Source organism: Cydia amplana, chromosome 17, assembly GCF_948474715.1.
Source record: "Cydia amplana chromosome 17, ilCydAmpl1.1, whole genome shotgun sequence".
Taxonomy (NCBI): Eukaryota; Metazoa; Arthropoda; class Insecta; order Lepidoptera; family Tortricidae; genus Cydia; species Cydia amplana.
The window spans coordinates 15,625,700-15,649,126 of NC_086085.1; the positions used below are offsets into that span (position 1 = coordinate 15,625,700).

General features: G+C 40.7%; 2 protein-coding genes and 1 non-coding gene across 3 annotated transcripts; 1 reads left to right on the forward strand and 2 right to left on the reverse strand.

The window, feature by feature from the left end:
- Positions 1 to 85: 85 nt before the first annotated feature.
- LOC134655806 (ribosome-releasing factor 2, mitochondrial) lies at positions 86 to 13,249 on the forward strand. The gene is made up of 13 exons (XM_063511281.1): positions 86 to 260; positions 434 to 562; positions 1,073 to 1,210; positions 1,694 to 1,882; positions 2,311 to 2,819; positions 2,956 to 3,045; positions 4,156 to 4,345; positions 5,574 to 5,729; positions 7,702 to 7,924; positions 9,765 to 9,882; positions 10,705 to 10,800; positions 11,421 to 11,567; positions 13,037 to 13,249. Exons 1-13 carry the CDS (start codon positions 110 to 112, stop codon positions 13,196 to 13,198), a joined length of 2,298 nt encoding a protein of 765 aa, XP_063367351.1. The 5' UTR covers positions 86 to 109; the 3' UTR covers positions 13,199 to 13,249.
- A 599-nt stretch (positions 13,250 to 13,848) lies between these two features.
- Trnad-guc (transfer RNA aspartic acid (anticodon GUC)) lies at positions 13,849 to 13,920 on the reverse strand. The gene has a single exon. It is a non-coding gene; the product is annotated as a tRNA-Asp (tRNA).
- Positions 13,921 to 14,298: 378 nt separating this feature from the next.
- Positions 14,299 to 23,091, reverse strand: LOC134655849 (AMP deaminase 2-like). The gene is made up of 11 exons (XM_063511340.1): positions 23,011 to 23,091; positions 22,389 to 22,587; positions 21,611 to 21,736; positions 20,970 to 21,168; positions 18,919 to 19,050; positions 18,425 to 18,588; positions 18,070 to 18,193; positions 17,433 to 17,599; positions 16,440 to 16,560; positions 15,992 to 16,165; positions 14,299 to 14,587 (listed from the first exon to the last, which is right to left on the reverse strand). The coding sequence occupies exons 1-11, from the start codon at positions 23,078 to 23,080 to the stop codon at positions 14,324 to 14,326; spliced, it is 1,740 nt and encodes a 579-aa protein (XP_063367410.1). The 5' UTR covers positions 23,081 to 23,091; the 3' UTR covers positions 14,299 to 14,323.
- Positions 23,092 to 23,427: the final 336 nt, after the last annotated feature.

A 23,427-nucleotide genomic window follows, 5' to 3' on the forward strand; every position in this document is an offset into this window, starting at 1 on the left:
TGTTTCACTGATTTAAAAATAAATAAATCAGCTGACTGTCAGTGTCATACGAGACGGACAAAGTGTCAAAGTTTTCTTTTCAGGATTTCAGGGCTGCGAGTGGGCTGCGATGACCAAAATGAGAACGTTTTCTTACGTAAATTATTACAGAAAAATATTAAAAAATGCACAATTACGAAGGTATTGTACGGCGGATACCGACGGTAAAGTTAAAATGGAGAAAATACGCAACATCGGTATATTAGCACACATCGATGCAGGTTAGATTTTGTTCCAAACACTCAAAACTTTTTATTCATTCATTTCTACGGCTTGTATTTTTGTATTCTGTACTTTAACCAACTCCGAACTTATTTCTATTAGGTAAGTAATTTCATTTGTAATCACGGCAAACATACTCAATAAATGAATGATAATGACAAACTGTGTTCAGGTAAAACTACAACGACGGAACGAATGCTATTCTACTCGGGCACTATTCGCACGATGGGGGAGGTACATCACGGGAACACGGTCACGGACTACATGGAGCAGGAGCGCCAGCGAGGGATCACTATCACTTGTAAGGACTTACATATACTTTCAATAAATAAAATAAAATAAAATATGTATATTTTAATTTGTATATTTTTTAAGATGTTTGTTGGAAATGTTAGAATGTCTATGTGCTCTGTTGCCTAAATTACTTAAAATACCTTCAGCTTTTTCTTTTGACTACTGAATAATTCTGCATTAATTACTCTTAAGACAATCCAATATATGTATAATTATAATAATTATGTAATTTATTTGTATGCAAAAGCCTTAAATTTAGTACAAAGTTTTTAACCTCTCGTGTGCCGTGATTATTTTTTTCTAATATTTTCCGCGCTCCGGCATACAACGGCTTAAATTAATTTCCTATTAAAATCACTAGTAATTTATTATTATTATTCTATAAGCAGGCAGGCAGTTGTGACAACTGATATTGCCTGTATCCAGTAATCATTGACAGTTGTCATTGACAAGTAGATGTATAGCCTGTATAGGTGTGCTTGTCTAGTATTTAATTTTCTCTTCTTATATTTTGTAGCTGCGGCAGTATCATTCCCATGGCGAGGCAGCCAAATCAACCTGATAGACACACCGGGCCACATTGACTTCACGATGGAGGTGGAACAGAGTCTCGCTGTCCTAGATGGTGCTGTGGTTGTGCTGGATGCTTCAGCAGGTAGGTTATTGCTTTCATCTCTTGTGTTATTCTGGTTTTCCTCAGAATTATAGGTCTAAAGCAGCGGTCGGCAACCCGCGGCCCGTGAACCTGTCACTTGCGGCCCGCGAGCCTCCCTGGCTATTTTGTATGTAATATTGACAAAAGACAATGTCTGGTAAAGTTATAAATATTAACAAAATGTGGCCCGCGTCAACTTCATAAACTACTATGTGGCCCTTGACTACTAAAAGGTTGCCGACCGCTGGTCTAAAGAATTATCTCTGAATCTCTACACCAATACATTGTATGTCAAAGACCATGTTAACTGGAAACACAACCTTTCATGATGTCACTTTTTGACAGCTTTTGTTAGAAAGGGCCTTCCATTTGTATTACAAGTTACAAGCTTTGAGAAACGGGCCCAATTTATAATTAAAAAAACAGAATACACCCTAACCACTTCATAAATGTATATCTCCTTGCATTGTACTTTTTTCTTAGGTGTGGAAGCACAGACCCTTACAGTATGGCGGCAAGCGAGTGCGCACCGCGTGCCTCGGCTACTCTACCTTAACAAGATGGACCGCGGAGACGCCAGTGCGGCAATTTGTGTAGACTCCATCAGAGACAAGCTGCAGGTGGACCCACTACTCCTGCATGAGGCTGTGGTGCACGAGGGTAGACTTGTTGGTAAGATAAACCTTTGGGTTAAACTCTCAGACTTATCTAACTGCTCTTTTAATTTAAAATAATAAATATTGACTTTGTCTAGTATTTTTTTTATATAATTCTTTGTTATCACAAAAAAAAATTACTAGCAGAAACATCTGCGAACGATGTTATTAAGCTTAGAATAAATTATAAAGTGGAAAAATTACTGTCTTGGGTGAGACATGAACTCCAGAAGCCGATGCAGATCCAGAGTGAGTTCAAGGCTCAGCTAAGACAGTAATTTATTATAGGTATACATAAAAAATTATACACAAATACGCTCAAAGCAAATGTTAAATTCGAGTAGTTGAATATTAAATTCACAAATTTTGCAAGACGGTATGCAATCTGCATTTTCAAATACTTTGTTTTTCCATTAAATTTTAAAATCCGCTATTTACTTTCAGGCCTTATAGATCTGGTAACCAAAGAAGAAATCATCTGGACGCAAGGCCGCGGGCAGAACTTACTACGGCGCAAATTGACAGAAAAAGATGGCGTTCGATGGGAAAAAACTCTCGAGAGTCACACGGCTCTTATCGACCAACTATCATCTTTAGATGACAGTCTAGCGGACACCATTATACAGCAGGAAAGCTTGGACAACTTGAAGACAGAAGAAATAAATGCCGCTATAAGACGATGTACGCTGAAAATGTCAGCATTTCCCGTTCTCTGCGGCAGCTCTTATAAAAACATTGGCGTTCAAACATTGATGGATGGTGTTATACAATATCTGCCATCACCGTTAGAGGCGAATAGTTTACATAATTGTTTTGGGAGTGACTTAGCGGCGAGGGCGTTTAAAGTACAGCATGATGATCAGAGAGGAGTGCTCACGTTCTTCAGGCTGTATAGTGGAGAGATTTCTAAAGGACAGAAGATTTATAATTTGGGACAAGACAAAAGTGAACAGGTTTGTTAATATTTATATATTCTTTATGTTGATGCATTTGCCTTTTTGAACGCTACGCCTTTCGTGTGCGGCGCGTTATCGTGATCTGTATAATGTCTACTTTTGATAGAAAGTAATTTTATTTATTTGTGGTCAGACAGGATCCCTGTACGTGGCGCTGGCGGACGAGTACAAGCCGGTGGAGCGAGTCACGGCGGGCAACATTGCTGTCGTCAGTGCGCTTAAAGTAAGTGAAAATAAGTTGCAGCAAAAAAATCACTTTTAAAAACACAATTATCGTCGAATATACTTGGTACCAGATTATTGTATGATTTGGATTACAGTATGTACTTGCAAAATTTTAAAACGATATGGCTAATAATATTAGGTTAAAATTGACTTGCAAAATTTCATTACATTTTTCGAAGTGAAAATAGTCAATAGTCAAAATATACTTTATTCATGTAGGCCTAGCAACAAGCACTTATGAATCGTAACATACTTATAAATTATCTTAAGCTAATTATCAGAGCAATTTATTGATGTTATTATTCCATAATAATATTGGATTATTATACAAATCAAATTTAACACAAATTTAAGAATTTCACAAAAGGATCGTCAGACATGAAAAAAAATTGTATAAAAAATACTAGTCTAGAATGTTTCTAAAATAAAATCTAAATGTCAAATAAATAAATAAAAAACACAAAAGAAGTACAAACAACGGAATATTCGGAATATCAATTTCCTTATCATTAATCAAATATAACAATAAAAATTGTGTATATACTTAAATTATATTTTTATTGTTAAGTACACTTTTTACTTGTGCTTTTTCGTATACTGTCGTCCACACTGTTAACTGAAATTTTGTATATCTTACTGCAACGAGATAAGATTCACCAGTGTAGTTATTTCATGTGTTTTAGCGACCGAAATGATTATTCTGTACGTATTATAGATACAAGTTTATTCATATAAATAAAAATAAAAATTCTTTATTTCAGACCAAAAGACGATCCATATTTTGTTAGTAACATTTTAGACTTAACACTATGTTAGTAACCTATATCTACTTAGACCTACAGATGACTAGTTCTACCCAGTATTTAATGAGCGGGCAGTCGAGGCGCTCGTCTAACGCCCTTAGCATGCTGTTAGTGCTGCCGCGCACACGTCGTAGTAATGAGGCCACTCTTTTTCGTCTGATATAGATGGTCAAGCAGATCTTGTCAGTAGGAAAAGGCGGCAAATTTGAAAAATGTAGGCGCGAAGGGATATCGTCCCATAAAAAAAATTAATTTCGCGCCTTTTTCTACTGACAAGATTTGCTTGACTATATCTCATTTACCAGGCGACCATGACCGGCGACCTGGTGACCTCAACCCAAGCAGCGGCCAGTCGCGCCAAATCCCGCCTCACTTCATCTCTGAAGGATCCCAAATACGCTGAAAGAGTGATTCCCCCCGGTGCTCGGAATAAATTAGCTGTGGCGGAAACGGAGCCTAGCGCTGAGGAGATGGCTGACGTACTGTTGGGAATTGGTAAGTCAAATGGTTTTATAGCGTTTTAACTTTTAACTATAGAATAGCCCCCTTATTTATAAAACTTTACGGGCCTGATTTTGTTAAATTATGTTTTATCCCTTTCTTACAAATACACAAGTTAAAATGACAGATACCTAAGGACAAACGATTATTAGCAAATTGAGGTTTGTAGCGTGTTTATGAATAAGGGGCACTATATTGTCGCCACCCACCCAGCATGTAACATCTTCAACTTCAACTATATTTTAAGACAAAGGGCTTAGCGCAAACATTGAAAATCGATATTTTGTTATTTGCCTGTCTATAGTTTGTCAAGGGACTGTCTTATTTCAAACATAGACAGAGAGAATCATACTATCTTTGTCTTACACTAAGCACCCAAAAGAAAAGGATGTGTATAGTTTTTTAAGTTCTTATTTACTGACAATTTGGTTTGACCAACTATATTACTCTTATATGTAGCTTGAGCGATAGAGAAGCATATAGATGAACAAAGTGGTTCGTGGCCTTCAGGCACTAGAGTAGGGGTCACCAATTAGTTTCTTCAGGGGTCCGGTTCTTAAAATAAAATGGCCATCGCGGTCCGTTCTCCTTGAGTTTATTAAATAAGCAAAGGAATAAAATAGGTCGGCGGTCCGGATGCGGACCGCGGTCCGCCATATTGTGACCCCTGCTGTAGGTATTCACTCAGGGGTCGGACAAAAAGTGCGGATGACGTCAAACCACTTATAGGATGATTTCAAATAGTATTTTTGATTTTCATAAACAATTATCACTTATCATTTATCAACCTCTTTATTAAACGATATCGCCACTTGAAATGAGTAAGTACGTTTTTGAGTGACACATTGCCAATCAGATGAACAATAAATTGACGTCGTTATTGTTTAGCTATTGTATCTTCACGATTATATTTAGCTAAAATTTATATTTACTAATGTATAAGAAAACGCCCTAAAATGTCATCTTTACTCGAATATTGTGGCAAGTTTCGTGAAATTTATTTTATTCACTACATCACCCTACCACCTGTATTATTAATTCCATGGATTTATTTACGATTATTTTGTTACTTCATTAATACTACTTTGTTACTACATGTCACACGGAAGTTTAAATACAAACTCAAACATCATCCTGTGTGCAAGATTACGTCATTTTTACGTCATCCGCACTTTTTGTCCGACCCCTGGATTCACACATTTTCGTCCGTTACATTTCACAGGTACAACTATCCCTGAGCCCGTATTCCTGTGCTCCATCGAGCCGCCAAGCGCGGCCTTCCAGAGCGCCCTAGAAACAGCACTCAGCGAACTGGCCCGCGAAGACCCTAGCCTCAGGGTCGTCACGGACGACGAGTCCGGGCAGCTGGTGCTGGCAGGTACCGTGTGTAGGGTTGCCAGATGGTCGGGATTTGGCGGGATTCTCCCGATTTTTAGCATGTGTTCCCGATTCCCGACAAAGTGGAAATTAATGTCCCGAAAAACAGCTGCACGTTATAAAACAATAATTTCAAGTTCCGAACTGTCGTCGAGCGAGCGAGCGACCCGTGTCGAGCGCGTCAGCGTTATAACGCTACTGGTAGAAAAATGAATGTTATAATTATTGCTACTGAAATCTAGATTAGGAAAAATTAAAACCTTATTTTGCTAAGCCCTATCCGGGTCCTAGTAGTTATGTACCTATGTGCCTACCTAGCATTAAGTTGCATGTGCCCACTGTACCTACTTGGTTGCAAATAAACATTGAAATTGAAATTGAAATAAAAACGTCTATGGGCAGAGCAGTTTACGTAGTGCCAATAATGTAAAATATCGTTGTTTTTAATACAATTAGGTACTTTAATTTGAATGTTTTCTTTTTCCCGACTTAAGTCTCAAAATCCCGGAAAATTAATATTTTTTCCCGATAATAGCGCCTTTCGATCTGGCAACCCTAACCGTGTGGCACGTAGTCAGGTGTGGCTCACTCCGCGAATTCGCCGCGTCGCTACAAGCACCCACAAGTACATGCGGCCCACACCAATTTTTGTGTCTATCGTTCGTTTTTTTTAGCATTAGAAATAAGGTAAACAATCTTGACGTGGCTTTTTATTGAAAAACACGTTTTAAAAAACAATTATGAATCTAATACGATCATTTATATTCTTCTGCTTTCATAAGTAATAGTTACTGATTTTTAAAAAGCGTTTTGCAATTAAAAGACATGTCAAGCAAAATCGCTTGCCTTCTTTCTATTGCTAAAAAAAACGAACTATAGCCATAGTAGTTACCGCACTTGCCGCGCACCGCTACGGAACGGACGTCTGCTTACACTTGCGCCACCTAGCGGTCATATCATATCTGTCGTAATAGACGCGTTTTGTTAGAGAGTGAATCTTCTGTACCTAGTACTATTATTTATTGTGTGACTTAGTCTACCAGAACTAAAGACAGCTTGGAGTATTATACCACACCAGCGAAACACCCGCTGATTAACATAGGTCTCGAGGGCGCATCGTTACGCAAAATACCTTGACGCCTATATTCCGCAGATTCCGCAGTCAACAAAGAAACCTAATGCCATTTTATTTTAGACCCCTGTCGTGGCTTCCATCCTCCGTGGCGACCTGACGTAGACCGACTGACTGATTGACATACTACACACATACACACACATATATATTTACACATATACACATACATTACATACATACACATACATACACATATACATACGTACATACACATATATTTGGAACTACGGACATAAATTAAAAAATTTGACATGACAACGAGACGTCAAAATACCATCAGTTCACGACGGACAGCCAGACAGACTGCTGAACCCCATTGAAGACCCGTTTGTGACATATTTAAGCTTTAAAGTGCAATCCTTCCTTAAGGCTGATTTAGACGGCGTGCGAACTCGCATGCGATTTTAGTTACATTGCGGATTGTTGGTTACGTCCAATTCATCCGACCAATCAAAACCCGCAATGCAATGAAACTCGCATGCGAGTTCTCGCATCGTCTAAATGAGCCCTTAGTCATGTAAATAATGCACAAAAATTATGTTCCTAGTAGTTATATATATTTATGTTCTAGTTTTTCTATTTAAATTAAAACATAAATTATATTTATCTTAACACTTTAAACTCTCGCGTTTTGGGACCGGGTCTACCATTTCATTAACTAATTTCGGGTAGTTTAGTGGTGTTTTATTAATATCTCTGTTGACATTTGTTGGGACGTCAGTTTTTCCGTGACCACAGCTGGTGCATCTCAGCTGAAACGTCGGAATTAAAGGTAAAAACAATTAAATTATATCGCGGTAGACCCGTTTGTGTAATTAAATATATATTTATCTTTCAGGTATGGGCGAGCTTCACCTCGAAATAATAAAAGAGCGCATCATACGTGAATACAAAATAGACGTCGAACTGGGACCAATGCAGATCGCCTACCGAGAAGCGTTGCTCGGGAGCGGCAAGCAAACTATGGCGGTTGACCGCAAGATGGCGGGCGCGAGGCAACAGGTCAAGGTCACGTTGTCCGCGAAGAATGTGAAGGGGGTTGCTGCTGATAAAGTTTTAAGGTTAGTATACTTCTAGGCATAGTCACAGAATAAATAATAGCATGTACCTACTTGTAGGTATCTACTTGTAGCGACGCGACGAAATCGCAGAGTGAGCCACGCCTGGTATAGTAATACATAATAGTCATCATCTTCCTCGCGTTGTCCCGGCATTTTGCCACGGCTCATGGGAGCCTGGGGTCCGCTTGGCAACTAATCCCAGTAATTGGCGTGGGCACTAGTTTTTACGAAAGCGACTGCCATCTGACCTTCCAACCCAGAGGGTAAACTAGGCCCGTATTGGGATTAGTCCGGTTTCCTCACGATGTTTTCCTTCACCAAAAAGCAACTGGTAAATATCAAATGATATTTCGTACATAAGTTCCGAAAAACTCATTGGTACGAGCCGGGGTTCGAACCCGCGACCTCCGGATTGCAAGTCGCACGCTCTTACCGCTAGGCCACCAGCGCTTCATAGTAATACATAATAGTATTCAAGTAATAACTAGTTTCAAAGGGGTAGGGTAAGGTTGAGAAGTATTTCTTGGAAGCGGCAAGAAACTTTGCCGGTTGCGCGAGGCAGCAAGTCAAGGTCTCGTTGTCGGCGAAGAATTTTGGGGGTTGTTGCTGATAAAGCGTTAAGGTGCAGGAGGCTCAGAGAGCACGAACCTACTGAGCCTTAAGATTAGTGTGTGTACTTCTATAAAATACAGGATGTGTAACTAGGGGCATATTTATTTCAGGATTAGAGATGCCACGAATATTCGGCAACTATTCGGCATTCGGCCACTTTGCCGAATATTCGGTATTCGGCCGAATGTTGCCTACTATTCGGCCGAATACCTGTTGCCCCTACCTAAAAAGAAAAATTACACAAAAAAAAATTGGTATATTTAATATTTAAAATGTATTATTGGAAAGTTGTTAAATAGGAAGACCCTTTTTTAAGCATTTGTTGATTATGAAATATTTTATTTTTATCATGGGTCGATTTGATCGACTCTAACTACATTCATTAGTTCGGTTTTACAAAAAATATATCTTAGCAAACGTGTGCTTTGTTGTTGAACAGTTTTCATAATAATTGTGACTCACAATGTTCGCATCTCATGCCGAATATTCGGTATTCGGCCGTGGTCTAATAAAACATGGTCTTCTCTTCCCAGAGTGTCACTTGCCTACGTCACAATAACATTGCCACTTTATTTCAACATAACATGTTACATGGGTACATTATATCTATGGTTAATAAGTTAATTTATTTCTTTATAATTTTATAATTTTCATTTATATGTATTTTATTTTAAATTTTACAATAACACGTCATTTTTAATTATTCGTTAGCAATATCTTCCGATTCACGAAAGAAATTTCAGACGTTCGGGTAATTCTGTTTACACTACTGGCAACACAGGATAGCCCTGTCACATTTGACAATCCGCCATTTTGTCCCTAACCGACCGTCCTTGTCGAACGCGTGTTAATTGTTATTTCCTTCTCGCTCAGTGTCAGCAGTCGCAGTGTTTTCCAAACTTTTCACGTCGTAAGCTTCGTGTTTTGTTACGAAAATGGTTGGCTGCTCTATTCGGAACTGTAAGAGTAGGAGTGAAAAGTGCAGTATAGATTTGTTTTATTTTACTATGTTTCTACATGAATAACTTAAAATTAATGCCGTTAAAATAATTTTCACTGTTGGTTAAAATTCTCCCACATTTTAAAGTTTGAGAACCTGTAAACAGCATGATGACGTAGGCAAGTGCCAGTTAGGTCATTCGCAAATCTCGGAAGAGAGTACCAGGCGGAGTATATTATTATACCATGGTATTCGGCCAAAACCACTATTCGGGGCATCTCTATTCAGGATGGACAAGTCAGCAGAGAGCGCAGCGAACCTAGCACATCTGCATCCGCGTTCACTGTCCGCCATTCGTCAGGGCGTCGACACCGCGCTGCTGCACGGACCCAAGCTGGGCTGCCCGGTAAGTTTCATTTTATTACTAGAGTCCATCATCTTCATCTTCCTCGCGTTGTCCCGGCATTTTGCCACGGCTCATGGGAGCCTGGGGTCCGCTTGGCAACTAATCCTAGTAATTGGCGTGGGCACTAGTTTTTACGAAAGCGATCAAAAAAAGCATCTGACCTTCCAACCCAGAGGGTAAACTAGGCCCGTATTGGGATTAGTCCGGTTTCCTCACGATGTTTTCCTTCACCGAAAAGCGACTGGTAAATATTAAATGATATTTCGTACATAAGTTTTGAAAAACTCATTGGTACGAGCCGGGGTTCGAACCCGCGACCTACGGATTGCAAGTCGCACGCTCTTACCGCTAGGCCACCAGCGCTCTCCATTTTATTACTAGAGTCCATCTAAGATAAATCTGCACCGACTTTGACGAGACAAAGCGTGGAGATGCCATTATAAACGTCGTATTTTCATAGTAATTTGACGTATATGATACCACTCTCATGTTCCGTCACTGCCAATTCTGTGCAGAGCTAGCGTGGTCTGGCAATATCACGACAGTGTCAAACGAGGGTACGGCCCGCCTGATGGTAAGCTTGCAACTTCAGTAGGCCTAGCACAGGAACGCCGCGACGTCTTTTTCTAACTTTATCGTTTAGAGAGGGGCGTGCAGGGCGAGATAATGTCGTGCCGCTCCTCTGTTAGGGCTACAGCGGTGATACAAGCCCATTGCTAACATACAATGATTTTATAAGGTATAATGGCGCATTTCCTTTGCCACCACTATTGTGCTCGTATAAGTTATTTACAGATAAATTGTAAACCTAATATGTTCCAGATGGTGGACGTCCAAGTTACGTTGCACTGGTTTGAAGTGACGCGCGGCACGTCAGATTCCGTGGTCGCTGCTACCGTTGTACAATGTTTAAGGAAGGTAACTATATACTATTTAATTTAGTAGGACTTTACCATTTTTCACAAAAATAAAACAAGTTATCAGGCCTACAATTCCTCATGTAGACATTGTAAACTAGGTAGATATATATAAATTACTAGCGACCCGCCCCGGCTTCGCACGGGTTAACAAATTATACATAAACCTTCCTCTTGAATCACTCTATCTATTAAAAAAAAACCGCATCAAAATCCGTTGCGTAGTTTTAAAGATCTAAGCATACAGACAGACAGACAGACAGGGAAGCGACTTTGTTTTATACCACAGAACATATTAAAGAGGTTAGAACGGCTATCGCGCGCAGTTGGTATCGGAACCGGTGTCGCCGCTCGTTCCTCTCCACATTTCCACATTTCTCGCGCAACGGTAGTAAAAACTTGTGTGCGTGGTGAATGGATACGCCACCTTTAGACAGATTTGATGTCTGGCTTAATCTGAACGTTATTGTGGCGCAAAAGGCGTGTTTACGTTTTTCGGTCAGCGCGGGCGAGTACTAGCATGCGAGCGTTTGCTCATAACCGGCGGCGACACGTACCCTGCTCGCATCGCCATTCTACTTGTTCTGTGTTTTATACTATGTAGTGATTTTGTCATGGCAGGTGTTTGAAGAAGCGGAAGCCTTGCTGCTGGAGCCAGTGATGCTGCTGCAGGTGGTGTGTCCCGAGAGTCACTCGGCGCGCGTCATGGCGGACCTGACTCGCCGCCGCGCTGAGATACTCCACGTGCACATGAGGCACCGCAATAAGGTACATTTATTTATTTATATGAGCCTAGTCAGGCCTATGGAACTCTCCGCGCGAGCTCGGTTTTATACCTACGAATCTGTTCCCGTTCACGGTAGAAAAGCGAGCCAGTTGGTTGCCACACGTGCTCACGCACGCCCGTCGCGTCGCCGCGCGCTCGAATATGCCAAATTGTATGCGAAAGAAATGTCTTCTTCACGAACAAATAACACAGCTTGTAGTGTCGATGGATGCAGAAACAACAAAATTAATAAAAAAATATATATATTTTTGCTCTTCCGATAGATAGGAAAAGTATAGTATAGACAGACATTCTCAATATAAGCAGTTTATAAAACGGCGTAAACGCTGGGGTTACTGCAGGGAGATATGACCTTTTAAAATGTTTCGCAGTCACTTGTCGGAATAAAACGCATAAACGGAATATTATAATAACTAATTGCAACTTATCTTACTCATGTATAGTTATTGTACGCTATGATTTTATATGGCAAGTTCTAATGCAAGTTGGACAATTAAAACTTATATTTTAGGTAGGTATCTTCTATAGAATATAATTATAGTTTAAGTAGGTACCTACTTATTTGTAAAATCATTTGTAAGCGTCGACAACCCTAGCGTTGTGCCGGCGCGCACGGTACGGGAAGCGGCGCGTTGAAGGTCACTCCATTGTATTTTTGTGTAGGTATCAAAACGGTAGGTATTTGCGTTTTCTTTGAGAGATAAGTATCTGTTCGTAAGAACTATTATATAATCTGTGGCCTAGTGTCCCACTGCTGGGCAAAGGCCTCCCTCCTCCCATTCCACGTATCCTGGTCTTGACTCGTCTCCCACCAGTTCCTGTCAAAGGCGTCGAGGTCATCCCGCCAATTTCCTATTTTATCAATCAAAATTGAACCATATCACAGAGCAGGATACGCGATATAAGACAAGAACAAAGGGTCCAAAAGAGTTACACTGGCATTTTGATTTTTGTTACTTAATGTTGGCAGTTGGACAACGAGTATTTGGTCATAGACCTTTTAAGGTGGAATGCCATAATTTGGGTGTCATTCTGAATCCCTAACAACGTTTGTCCTAAAGTCACTTGCCCTAACTGGTTTGTCCTAATGGGCACATTATAACGATTATTTTCCATAATGTAAGGTTCTGAAAAATGGTTAGCTTTTAAAACTTGCTTCCACAAAAGTGGGTTAGGTTAGGGTTAGAACTGCGACCCTCGCAAAAAAGAAAATATGCTTAATAACATTAGGATAAGTAATCAATAATCAGGGAAACCAAAATTAGGGTTTTTAGTGTTGGGACAACTAATCATTATGACAAACAATATTAGGGAATGCAAAGATAGGAGAAAAGACTTTAGGGATTCAGATATAGATCCCATAATTTGACCATAATGTTGACTTGAAAATATCGCTCTTAATTTACTTCTTTCTTACCCACTTTTATTAAAATATCTCTATCATCCACAGGTAATAGACAGCATTACCCCACTCTCGGAGCTACTAGGATACTCCTCAACTCTTCGTTCGCTTAGCTCCGGCCTGGCTTCCTTCACCATGGAGTTCCATTCGCACCGACAGATGGCGCCACACGACGAGGAGAAGGCTATACGCAGCGTCACGGGATTCTAGCATTTATGTCATTAGAAACACGACTGAAGTCGGTGTATTTATTTTCGGCATGTCTAGAAGCGCGACAACTACTATGGCTAGACACCAAAATTGGTGTGGGCCGCATGTACTAGTAGGTAGTTGTAGCAAGGCGTCAAAATCGCGGAGTGAGCCACGCCTGCCACCATGATCAATATAAAAATTTGTAATGCTATTTTTGTGAATATAAGTGTAGTTTGACTGACTGACTTACTCGCAAGACTTAGTACAAAATTTAAAATATGTAATAACATGTTTTTCCTGTTACTTCAAAGTTCAACATTTATTCAGCAAATAGGCCACAGGGGCACGTTTACACGTCAACATTGAATTTACATACAAGCAAAAAAAAATACATCAAGAATTATAAAATACAACTAACTGCAACTACTACTGTATTTAGAAACTAAGTATATTAAATACAGATGCCATTAAAAGTTTCTTTATTGTACTTTCAAATCACTTTCAATTTACATAGACTTATTTTTCACAAATCCAATTTTTTCATTCTTAGTTGTCAGCTCTGCAACAAAAAAAGGGACACTTATAAAATACATGGTAATTGTTAAAAAAAAACAGCACGCAGGATGCAAAAGCGTTCCGAAAATTCAAAATAGAAATCCAAAAAGAGTCTCTCCGGCGGGGAATCGAACCCCGGTCTCCCGCGTGACAGGCGGGGATACTTACCACTACACTACCGAAGATGTTGATATCATTGCCGAAATTACATGTCTTGACTACGCAAACGGTGATAAAAATGAAATGTTTGTTTTCAAAGTTGGCCAATAAAACAAATGATAAGCGGAAGGTCGATTATGTCACCTGTTTCATTGTTAATCTGCAGAATCAATGATTTTAAACTTCCACAATTTTTGCTCAATATTATTTACTAAAACTACTATAATAATTCAACCTATAAAGTCCCACTGCTGGGCACAGGTCTCCTCTCACGAGAGGGTTTGGGCTATAGGTAGGCCTACTGCGGGTTGAGGGACTTCACATACAATTTGAATTTTCTCTGATTATGCTCCTGGGAAAACCCGGACATGAAGACGGAGTTCAGAGTTGCGCGCTAGCTCGCACATATCGCAGGCGTAGAGTTTGGTTCTAACCTAATAAACTTGCCCTGAGTATGTCCAATTCAGCCCGCAGCGCTTCCCTCCTATACGCCAGCCGCACGTTAGGCACATTCGTCCGAGTAATATCGTTGCCTGCGGGCCCGTCCAGTAAATAATCTGCTCCGAGCCAGATTTGTTTCTGTTCGTGCGGGAACCCGGACATGATGACGGAGTTGCGAGCCAACTCGCACATATCGCAGGAGGAGAGCTTCCACGCTTGCGCTGCGATGCTGTATTCTTCCATTAGGGGTTCCTGTTCAGATAAGATGTTTTAAATAGAATAGAATAGTTTATTTGTGTAAAAAAGGGTATAAATTGATGTTACATAATATTGTTTCCAGTCCTTAATTTACCATAATACACGGCGTACAAATATTCTTAAATGTTTAAATTTATTCATGTCAAACAAGGATCAACTTACAAATATTAACATACATAATTACATACGTAACTACTAGTCAAACCCGTTCCTTATCGCTTCCGGTGCAAAAGTGCCCATAATGCTCACGGCATTACCCCGCTGGATGGCTATGGACAGCCTCTGTACCAGAAACGATTCGGAGCGGGGATCCTCTCCCTTTTGCCTAAGTCGACGGCCTATGTCACGCACAAATTGTTTCGCGTCAGCACCCCAGCAGCCCGCCGTTTCCACCGCAAAAGGAACGAAAATATACCCCGAGCCCAATGGTACATACTTTTGGCGCTTCACCGCCGTCTGAACCTCGGCCGCCGCACCGGCCGCGCGTGCCGTGCGACTGATATGAGAGGCGGCGAAGGTGCTGACGCACGTAGCGTCCCAGACCAAACACCGCCCTCTCTCCCACGGCACCAAAGTTAGGCCATCAGGCCGCTTGCCGTCCGTGCGACTTAGACCCGGAGGCTCAAGCACGGATGGAACTCCCGCTGACCTGAGCGCCCTGTGGACTACGTCGTTCAAGGCATGGTGACGCGGATGCCTCCCGACACATCGCCGGCAACTCAATGCATAATGGCCGTCAGCCCCCACCCTGGAACCGCAGATGCATACGTGTGGTTGACATACATCGCAGCCCAGGCGGAGAGCGACGGACACCCGCAACGAGTCACCGTCGAGTAACAAATTACTATTTAATATTAAACTTCCATTAAAATGTCACGTTGAAAAATAATAAATTACAATTAATAATAAAATCATAAATTGACAATATCATTTAAGATTACAGTTTGTCTAGTATAAAAATGTACAATCATTATAAAACATAGTCAATCTATCAATAATCAAATAATATATCTGTAGCCTATAGTTTACATAATGTCAAAAACTCATCAATTGAATAATAACAGCTCTCTGTCAAATGGTCAAACAAGTACTTAAAGGAGATAAAATTTAAAATACAGTGTGGCTGTTGAGGCAATTGAGAGACGCGCATATTTTTTATTTTTCAATTACCTACATAGAATGCATTCAATTTATAACGTTTGAATCTACTGATGGATATTCTATTTTGGGCATGACCGAGATTTACGCACTTGAAGTGGAGCTAGGGGAGAAGGAATGGTGAGCGATGATCAAATTGCCTATTTAATAGATGGTAATTTTCTGCAGCAAGTAGGTAAGTACTTCTCCCTTAAAAAAATACTTGGATTAATAGTACCTAGTTATTCAAAGCCGACTCACCTTGGTGTAGTGAAACTGCAGTGGGTCATCGGTAGAGAGCGTGACGCGTAGACCGCGAGCAAAAAATTCGGGCAACGGATTCAGGTGGTAGTTGAGGAACAGCGAGTTGTTGCTCAGCGGAGACATGGCGATGAAAATCTGGGCCAGGTAGTATAAGTATTGGAGCACGGGCACCTGATGAAGTAGAAGATGTATTAGACTTATTCAGCTACCGATCTTAGTGTTAGTGTGTAGTTTTGCTTATTTATTTAACTCATAGATAACTCTTATCAGTGTGGCTTGGTGAAACTTGTGGCTCTTATCATCTGAGCCTAATCTCAGCAACTATATTTGTCGGAAATGAAACTGAGACTGAACATTTCCACACTTCTCTGGGATTAAATACTGGTAAGTAAGAGATATAACTTTGCATTTGTGTAAATTGTGTAGGCACTTGTATAGTTAGTACCTTTCTTAGGATGAGACCGTGGGAGATGTTCTCCGCAAGCAAGAATCCGGCGGCAAGGTGAGTGGAAGGCCCGGACTCACCGCAATGTGGCCGCAGCACGAACGTGTTCAAGCCCTGGGACCTGTAGGCAAATGTCCATCACACGTGCTGAACAAGAATATTTTACGCTTTTTATTGGGCAATCGTAATTTTGGTCGTCCTGTGTGTATTGGGTTCTAGCAGAATTATCAGTGCTTCACCCGAAAGAGTGGAGCGTATTACTGAGCCAGAACCCCTTTGTTTTGCTGCAACGCACACAGCACATTTATTGATGCTTCTTGTTCTTGATTTTATTTCTAGTTTGATATTGTTATTGTTTCTGTTTTTTCTGTCAATATGTGTGTACTGTGGCAAGCTAATAAAAAAAAATTATGAACGTAGAAAAAGCGGGCTACAAGCAGTTGAACTGAGCGGGAGCGAGAAGAGAAAAGTACCATGGTGCCCAATTTTCCATCATAGCTGGAGCCTGTAATGTTGCAATGATGATGATGTTATTGATGATGATGGTGGAAACCTTTAAATGTGCTAATGTTGACTGAGGAATTCGTGTGCCTACTGTAATAATTGGCGAACCTTCTCAGCTGGTTGAGGACGACGATGTTGGCGTACATGTAGTAGAGGTAGTAGACGTAGGGAGGGTTCTCCTCGTTGGTCCACTCGGCGGAGCGACGCACGGGTCCTGCCAGGGTGATAGACGAACCTTCGCAGCTGGTTGAGGACGACGATGTTGGCGTACATGTAGTAGAGGTAGTAGACGTAGGGAGGGTTCTCCTCGTTGGTCCACTCGGCGGGGCGACGCACGGGTCCTGCCAGGGTGATAGACGAACCTTCGCAGCTGGTTGAGGACGACGATGTTGGCGTACATGTAGTAGAGGTAGTAGACGTAGGGAGGGTTCTCCTCGTTGGTCCACTCGGCGGAGCGACGCACGGGTCCTACCAGGATGATAGACGAACCTTCTCAGCTGGTTGAGGACGACGATGTTGGCGTACATGTAGTACAGGTAGTAAACGTAGGGAGGGTTCTCCTCGTTGGTCCACTCGGCGGGGCGCCGCACGTCGCCGGCCAGCAGCGGGTTCTCTGGCTTCGACTCGTCATCTACGCTGTCGAAGGCTATCACGTACTGTTGTCAAAAAAATTACAAGTAGAGTTAGACCAAGAATGTGTGCTATCAAAATCCTTGCAGACTTGTCTAAATATTTTTAAATGCTATTAACCTTAGGTAACTCTAAATATTTTTAAAGTTTAGTGGAAATTTGTTTAAAATAATATTCCACATTCAGCACTTTGTATCAGCGGCGCAGGGTCATATTCTTTGGCTACATTGTTAGTGAAGAGTACAGAAAACTTGTTAAATCTCCAACTCGGTGGACTCATCAGGTCAATACTCTCCCATTTTGGGCAGTTGTCTAAACAGAAAAGCAGTAGCAAGGTTAATGACATCTAGAGTACAGATCGATGCCCACGAATACGAGTGGCTGGAAGCAAGTTTACAGTTTAGACATAAAGGAAGCACTCCGGAGAGTGCTGATGTGTGAAGTGAATAAACGAAGTCTATAAAATATGTTAGTAATGCAACTAACGTATACCTACCTTGAGGAACTTGTGTAGGTCCGTGTTGGAGCTGGGATCAATGGATACCTCGAACAGGGGATTGAATAGGTTGTTCAGAAACTCCTGGAAATTGTTCAGCAGCTTGTTTTCTCGGTAGATGTCGCTGAAGAGTACAAGGTCAATTATTTAGGGTGTACCTATAATCAAATAGGCTCGCTTCTTGACTCAGAAGTATCGAAAATAAGGTTTGAAACGAAACCGATTATAGGTATACCTACTTATTAGAAGTTCAGTCTACAGGTAGTGAGCACAATTGGCTACAGTCCTGAGATTAGCTGAAGCGTGCCGTGAGAGACACATAACACTAAGTCGAAAGTAAAGTAATGGGGCTCACTAGAGTCTCGGCACCTGCACCACCCATCTCACATGCTCGGAGTAGACGTTGTTCTTCACCGCCCACGTAGCCAGCTTGCTCCACTCCATTTTGTTCTTGCAGTAGATGGAGATGCGAGGCTCTATGTATGTGTATTTACTCTCTTCTATATCTGCCATCACCTCCTGAGAGACGGAAGCAATTTACGCACCATAGACATTTACTCAGTTGGTTAAGGTTTAAGCAACTTTTTGCACGTTCGGAAAATCGGTTACGCTACATCACGACGCGATCATTGGTGCATAATTGCATATCCTGTCTAAGACTGACACGCTGTAATAGATATGGAGTTGAAATGGACAGATTACATTCCAGCGGTGTCTTGCTAGTTGCTCGGCTATGCGCAGTAACGCAGTATACACTAGTTGCAGCCAGTATGCAGTCCATCAGTTTCAATTAAGGCACCACCAAAGCGAGGATTTACCAATAAGTACACTGATTGAATCTTTGCATACCTTCATAATTTTGGAGAAGAAAAAGCCGTTCTGGTAGTTATCGGTTTTGAGGAACACTTCGCGCAGTCGCGACTCGCCAACCGGATTGTATTTGGCATTGAATTTGTCAAATCTATGGAACGTGTTGCGGTCCTGTAAAATTTAAGATTTTTAAAGTGTAGGTATTACCTACATATACAAAGCTTAAATAAATAGCGTTTTTTGGTCCCGTATATTACGCGGTTAATAGATTTACAAACGCAAACGTTCGCAAATCAGATGTATCTACCACACAACGTATGTTGCGTACAGCGCAGTAAGTATATAATACAGTGCCAGCCACTTGAATAGCCTCACTCACCAAAATTAATATTTCTCATAGTTATATAAAAAAGAGATATACATTAAACATTAAATATGAAATAAAACAAGAAGCCTTGTAATAGTAAATAAAATATTTATTGTTATCTAATCAAAGTTTTAAGAAATAACGTCAAACAAATAATTGACCCTTCCACTTGAATAGCCTCACATGCTAAAAGATACTGTTTAGTTATTAAAACTCTTTCGTTTAATATTTCGTATACCTTCCATTAGACCTTATTAATTCGAAAATACGATTAGGTAGTGATTCATATAAAGAATGTATGTAATTAACGTCCACAGAAGCCCAAACAGTGTAAATAGCTTGAATCAGTTCTTCTTTATTACTAAACTGTCTTCCGTTGTAATAAACTTGCCGAGACAGCCAACCCCAGGCATTTTCCATGATGTTCAGATCAGGGGACAAGGATGGCCACTCTAGAACTTCAATCTGGTTTTCTTCAAACCACTTTGTAACTATGGCTGACGTGAGTATGGGAGCATTATCATGCTGAAAAAACATTTTTTTTCTACCTATTACTTTTCTGAACTTACTTTTTGTTTCTTTTAATAAATTTAAATACTTTTCAGCATTTAGTCTTCCGTCTACCACAATTAAATCAACAGTACCATAGTAAGAAATTGCTCCCCAAACCATTACCGATCCGAGAGTTGAATGATGACGTGATAGAACTTTCGGTTCTTTCCTTAGGTCATGAAAATTATATTTAAATCCATCTGGACCATCTAGATTAAACTTTTTCTCATCACTAAAAATCACATTTCGCCACTCGGTTTTCCAGCACATGTACTTTTTAGCAAAAGACAGTCGACCCGCTACATGTTGTTCGCGCAAAGGAGGTTTACTCATGATTTTTTTTTCGTTTGAGGTGGGATGATGTTCTAATAATCCGTCGAACTGTAGAGAGAAATGCTCTAGTATTTATTTCACTAGCTATTTGCCTGGCGGTCTTGGTGGAATTTGAAGCAGAGCATAAAATAAGTCGACGTTCATTATCCGTAGTGGCAAATTTTGTGCGTCCTGTATACTGGTGGCCGTAATTTTCCTTATTTTTAACATAATTATTAATAACTTTAGGGCTGCGACCTATTTTTTTAGCTATCTCACGATGGGATAATTTTAGAGTTAAATAAAAATTAACCTTTTCAATTTCTAAACTTGTAAGTTTTTTACCACGTCCCATAGTCACAAAAACACTGTTTATCGCGTTACTGCAGGTACTTAATAGAATGCCATCTGTATTATCTAATCATAATAAAATAAATTTGAAAGCGAATCTTAAATGCACGGTTTGGACGATTATGTTACACTGAGGCTATTCATGTGGAGGGCCCGTATTAGCTCTTGCGTCCACGACGTTTCGCGCGCAGACAAGTTCGGACTTGTTAATGTGTCGTTCGATCAACGTCAGGGCGTACAATTCAAATTTAAGATATATTGATAAAAATAATCACGTATAATTATAATACTCAAAATATATAGGTGAGGCTATTCAAGTGGTTGGCACTGTATATACTTCAGCTTGTTCTTATTGTTAGATTTGCGCTTACACTTTACACTTTATTATATGTAGTATTCTTTTGTCAGGTCAGGATTCCCGTGCTTTAACTAAACCTCATGTGGACCATCAACCCATCAAATCCCTACGCTATTGACTTCACACACAATCAACCCCCTAAAAACTTGCCGCATGAACGTCCAATATGTCCACATTGAGATCGTACGCGTCCACCTGTATGCTCTCAAACACCGCCTTCAGCGTCATGGGTTGTCCCTTGTCCATCGTCACAACTTTGTCGGGGTTCTCCCGGAGCGTGCGCTTGATGAAGCGGAGGAGGTGCTTCTGGTTCATGCTGGATGCTGCGTGGATGTGAACGTCTACTTTCCTGGGAAGAAAAAGTAGACAGAGATGAGCATTCGACTGTGACAAATGTGCCTGACTTAGCGGCAGTAAGGAATTAGGTAATGCGACGTCAGCATTGGCCCTTATAATTTTCGGGTATTTCTTGCGTATCCGTGACAATAGGAAGCACCAGCATAAAATGGCCCAGTCATGGTGGCGTTGCTCTGTCGTTCGCATAGTCCAGCAAAGACTGTTAAAGTCACGGTAACACTTGATAGATAAACTGTGGATAAACAGTTGCGGCAAACATGATTTTAATTTATTATTGGACTTAATTTTGCAAACGGAGCTAAACCTAAAATTAAAACATTTGAGAAGGACCTAAACATTTTATTGGAAATTTAGTGTAGGATGGTTTCCGTTTGCAGAAAGATCTATGTCCAATTCTGAGTTGAGCCAGATAGGATTCTAAGGGTTTTCCTTACTTGATGTTGTAAAAGTCCCGATGCGGCACGGCCTTCTGCAGCGCCTGCTCGTGGAGCTCGTTCAGCAACACGTGCATCTTAAACTTGGCTGAAAGGAACTGTAGGCGCCGGTAGCAAAACGACGTCCTGCAGACAAGACAACCCAAATCCAGTTAGGTGCGAACACAAGAAATTACCGGTAGGTGCAATGCATTCCATGAAATTGTCTATCTGCCGGAATGGACTCCCATTCCGAACTGACTGAAAAAAAAAACTCTTTTTTCAGCTAAATTAGTAAAATAATTGTTGACTTGATCATTGAAAAAATGTGCCTAATATACAGAATGCATTTGTACGGGAGTCAATTGAGTTTGTACGGGACACGGAGCTCATGTAATACCCCAGTAGCAGGTGTTCTTCAAAGACTAAGTATTTAAATATGTAAGGAACTTCACCTCCACCAGCGTAGCATAAAAAAGTAGATCGTATCGTGAAAGTAGTTAAATATTACAGATATCTAGGAATACATTAAAAATTGAAATATTCACTATGTCGGGTGAGACTTGAACTCGCAAGACTGGGTCACTAGCCCATACTCTGCCAACTGAGCTACCGAGACTACACCCGAGGACAGCGAATACTCCCCCCATATGCGCCTTAGGGAAGACACAGATCCAGGACCGAGACAGTGATTGTTTCTACTTTTATTATTTCTAAACTTAATAGCATCGTTTGCAGACGTTTCTTCTTAATACAAAATCAATTGAGTACTTACACACACACACACATAGGCACTTACAAGGGTCCATCTCTAATCATGTCAATGAGCGAGTTGAAGTCATCAACGAACTGCTGGAAGGAGGCGTAATTGTAGGTCAGGGGGCGGTCATTGTTGGCGTCGGCTTCAGTTCGGTAGAGGCGTATCTGGCCCTCCACCCAGCGGTATGCGTAGTGCCGGCTCGGAGGCGTCGCGCACTCCCAGGGGTCCATTGCTATGTCTGCCAAACATGAAAGCTTTAGCGCCATTTGCAACAACCAACAACCACATTTAGCGGACGGATAACGTTAGTCAGTGAAGTATGAAAAATATTGAAAATTTCACATACAATAAAAAATTGCGAACGCTTTTAAGCATGATGGGCGGTTGGGGCAAGTGGTGCAACCGACCCTTAGACTGACTCAATGATAATATTAAACCAGTTGGAATCGCTGCACCTCTTAATGAAATCGATACGGAGTGGGGTTGTCGGTCGAAGTATTTTACAAATGGCCCCAGAATTAAGCTGCCAATCCTACGAATAGTGCCAAATTCTGTTTTTTTGTTTATTGGAATTTCCTTCAATTTTAAGATTTGTGTTAATTTCTAAGGTGCATTTATCTATGTAACTATAAATTTAGTAATACTAAATTCGGAATATCACCAGCAATAGAAGACGGTATGTCGAGCTGGCTGTCGACGTCAGACAGCCGGATACCCGCAGCTTTGCTCATTACTTGGTCCACTGGACCTGGAACATTCCAACTTCAAATGTGTAAATCATTATTTTTCACCTCAGCAGCTCAAACAAGGGTACTTTGCTACTTAAAAACAGTGAGCAAAATCGCATTTTGCTCACTGAGTGAGACAAAATTAGCAAAATGCGATTTTGCTCACTCAGTGAGCAAAATGCGATTTTGCTCACTGTTTTTAAGTAGCAAAGTACCCTTGTTCGAGCTGCTGAGGTGAAAACTTAATTGTTGGTATATCTTAAGAAAACATGAGTGAATAGGTAAGTGATGAAGAAGGAATACATTTTTCGGGTTTTCTAATATGTTCTCACTGCTGAGGTGAAAAGTTT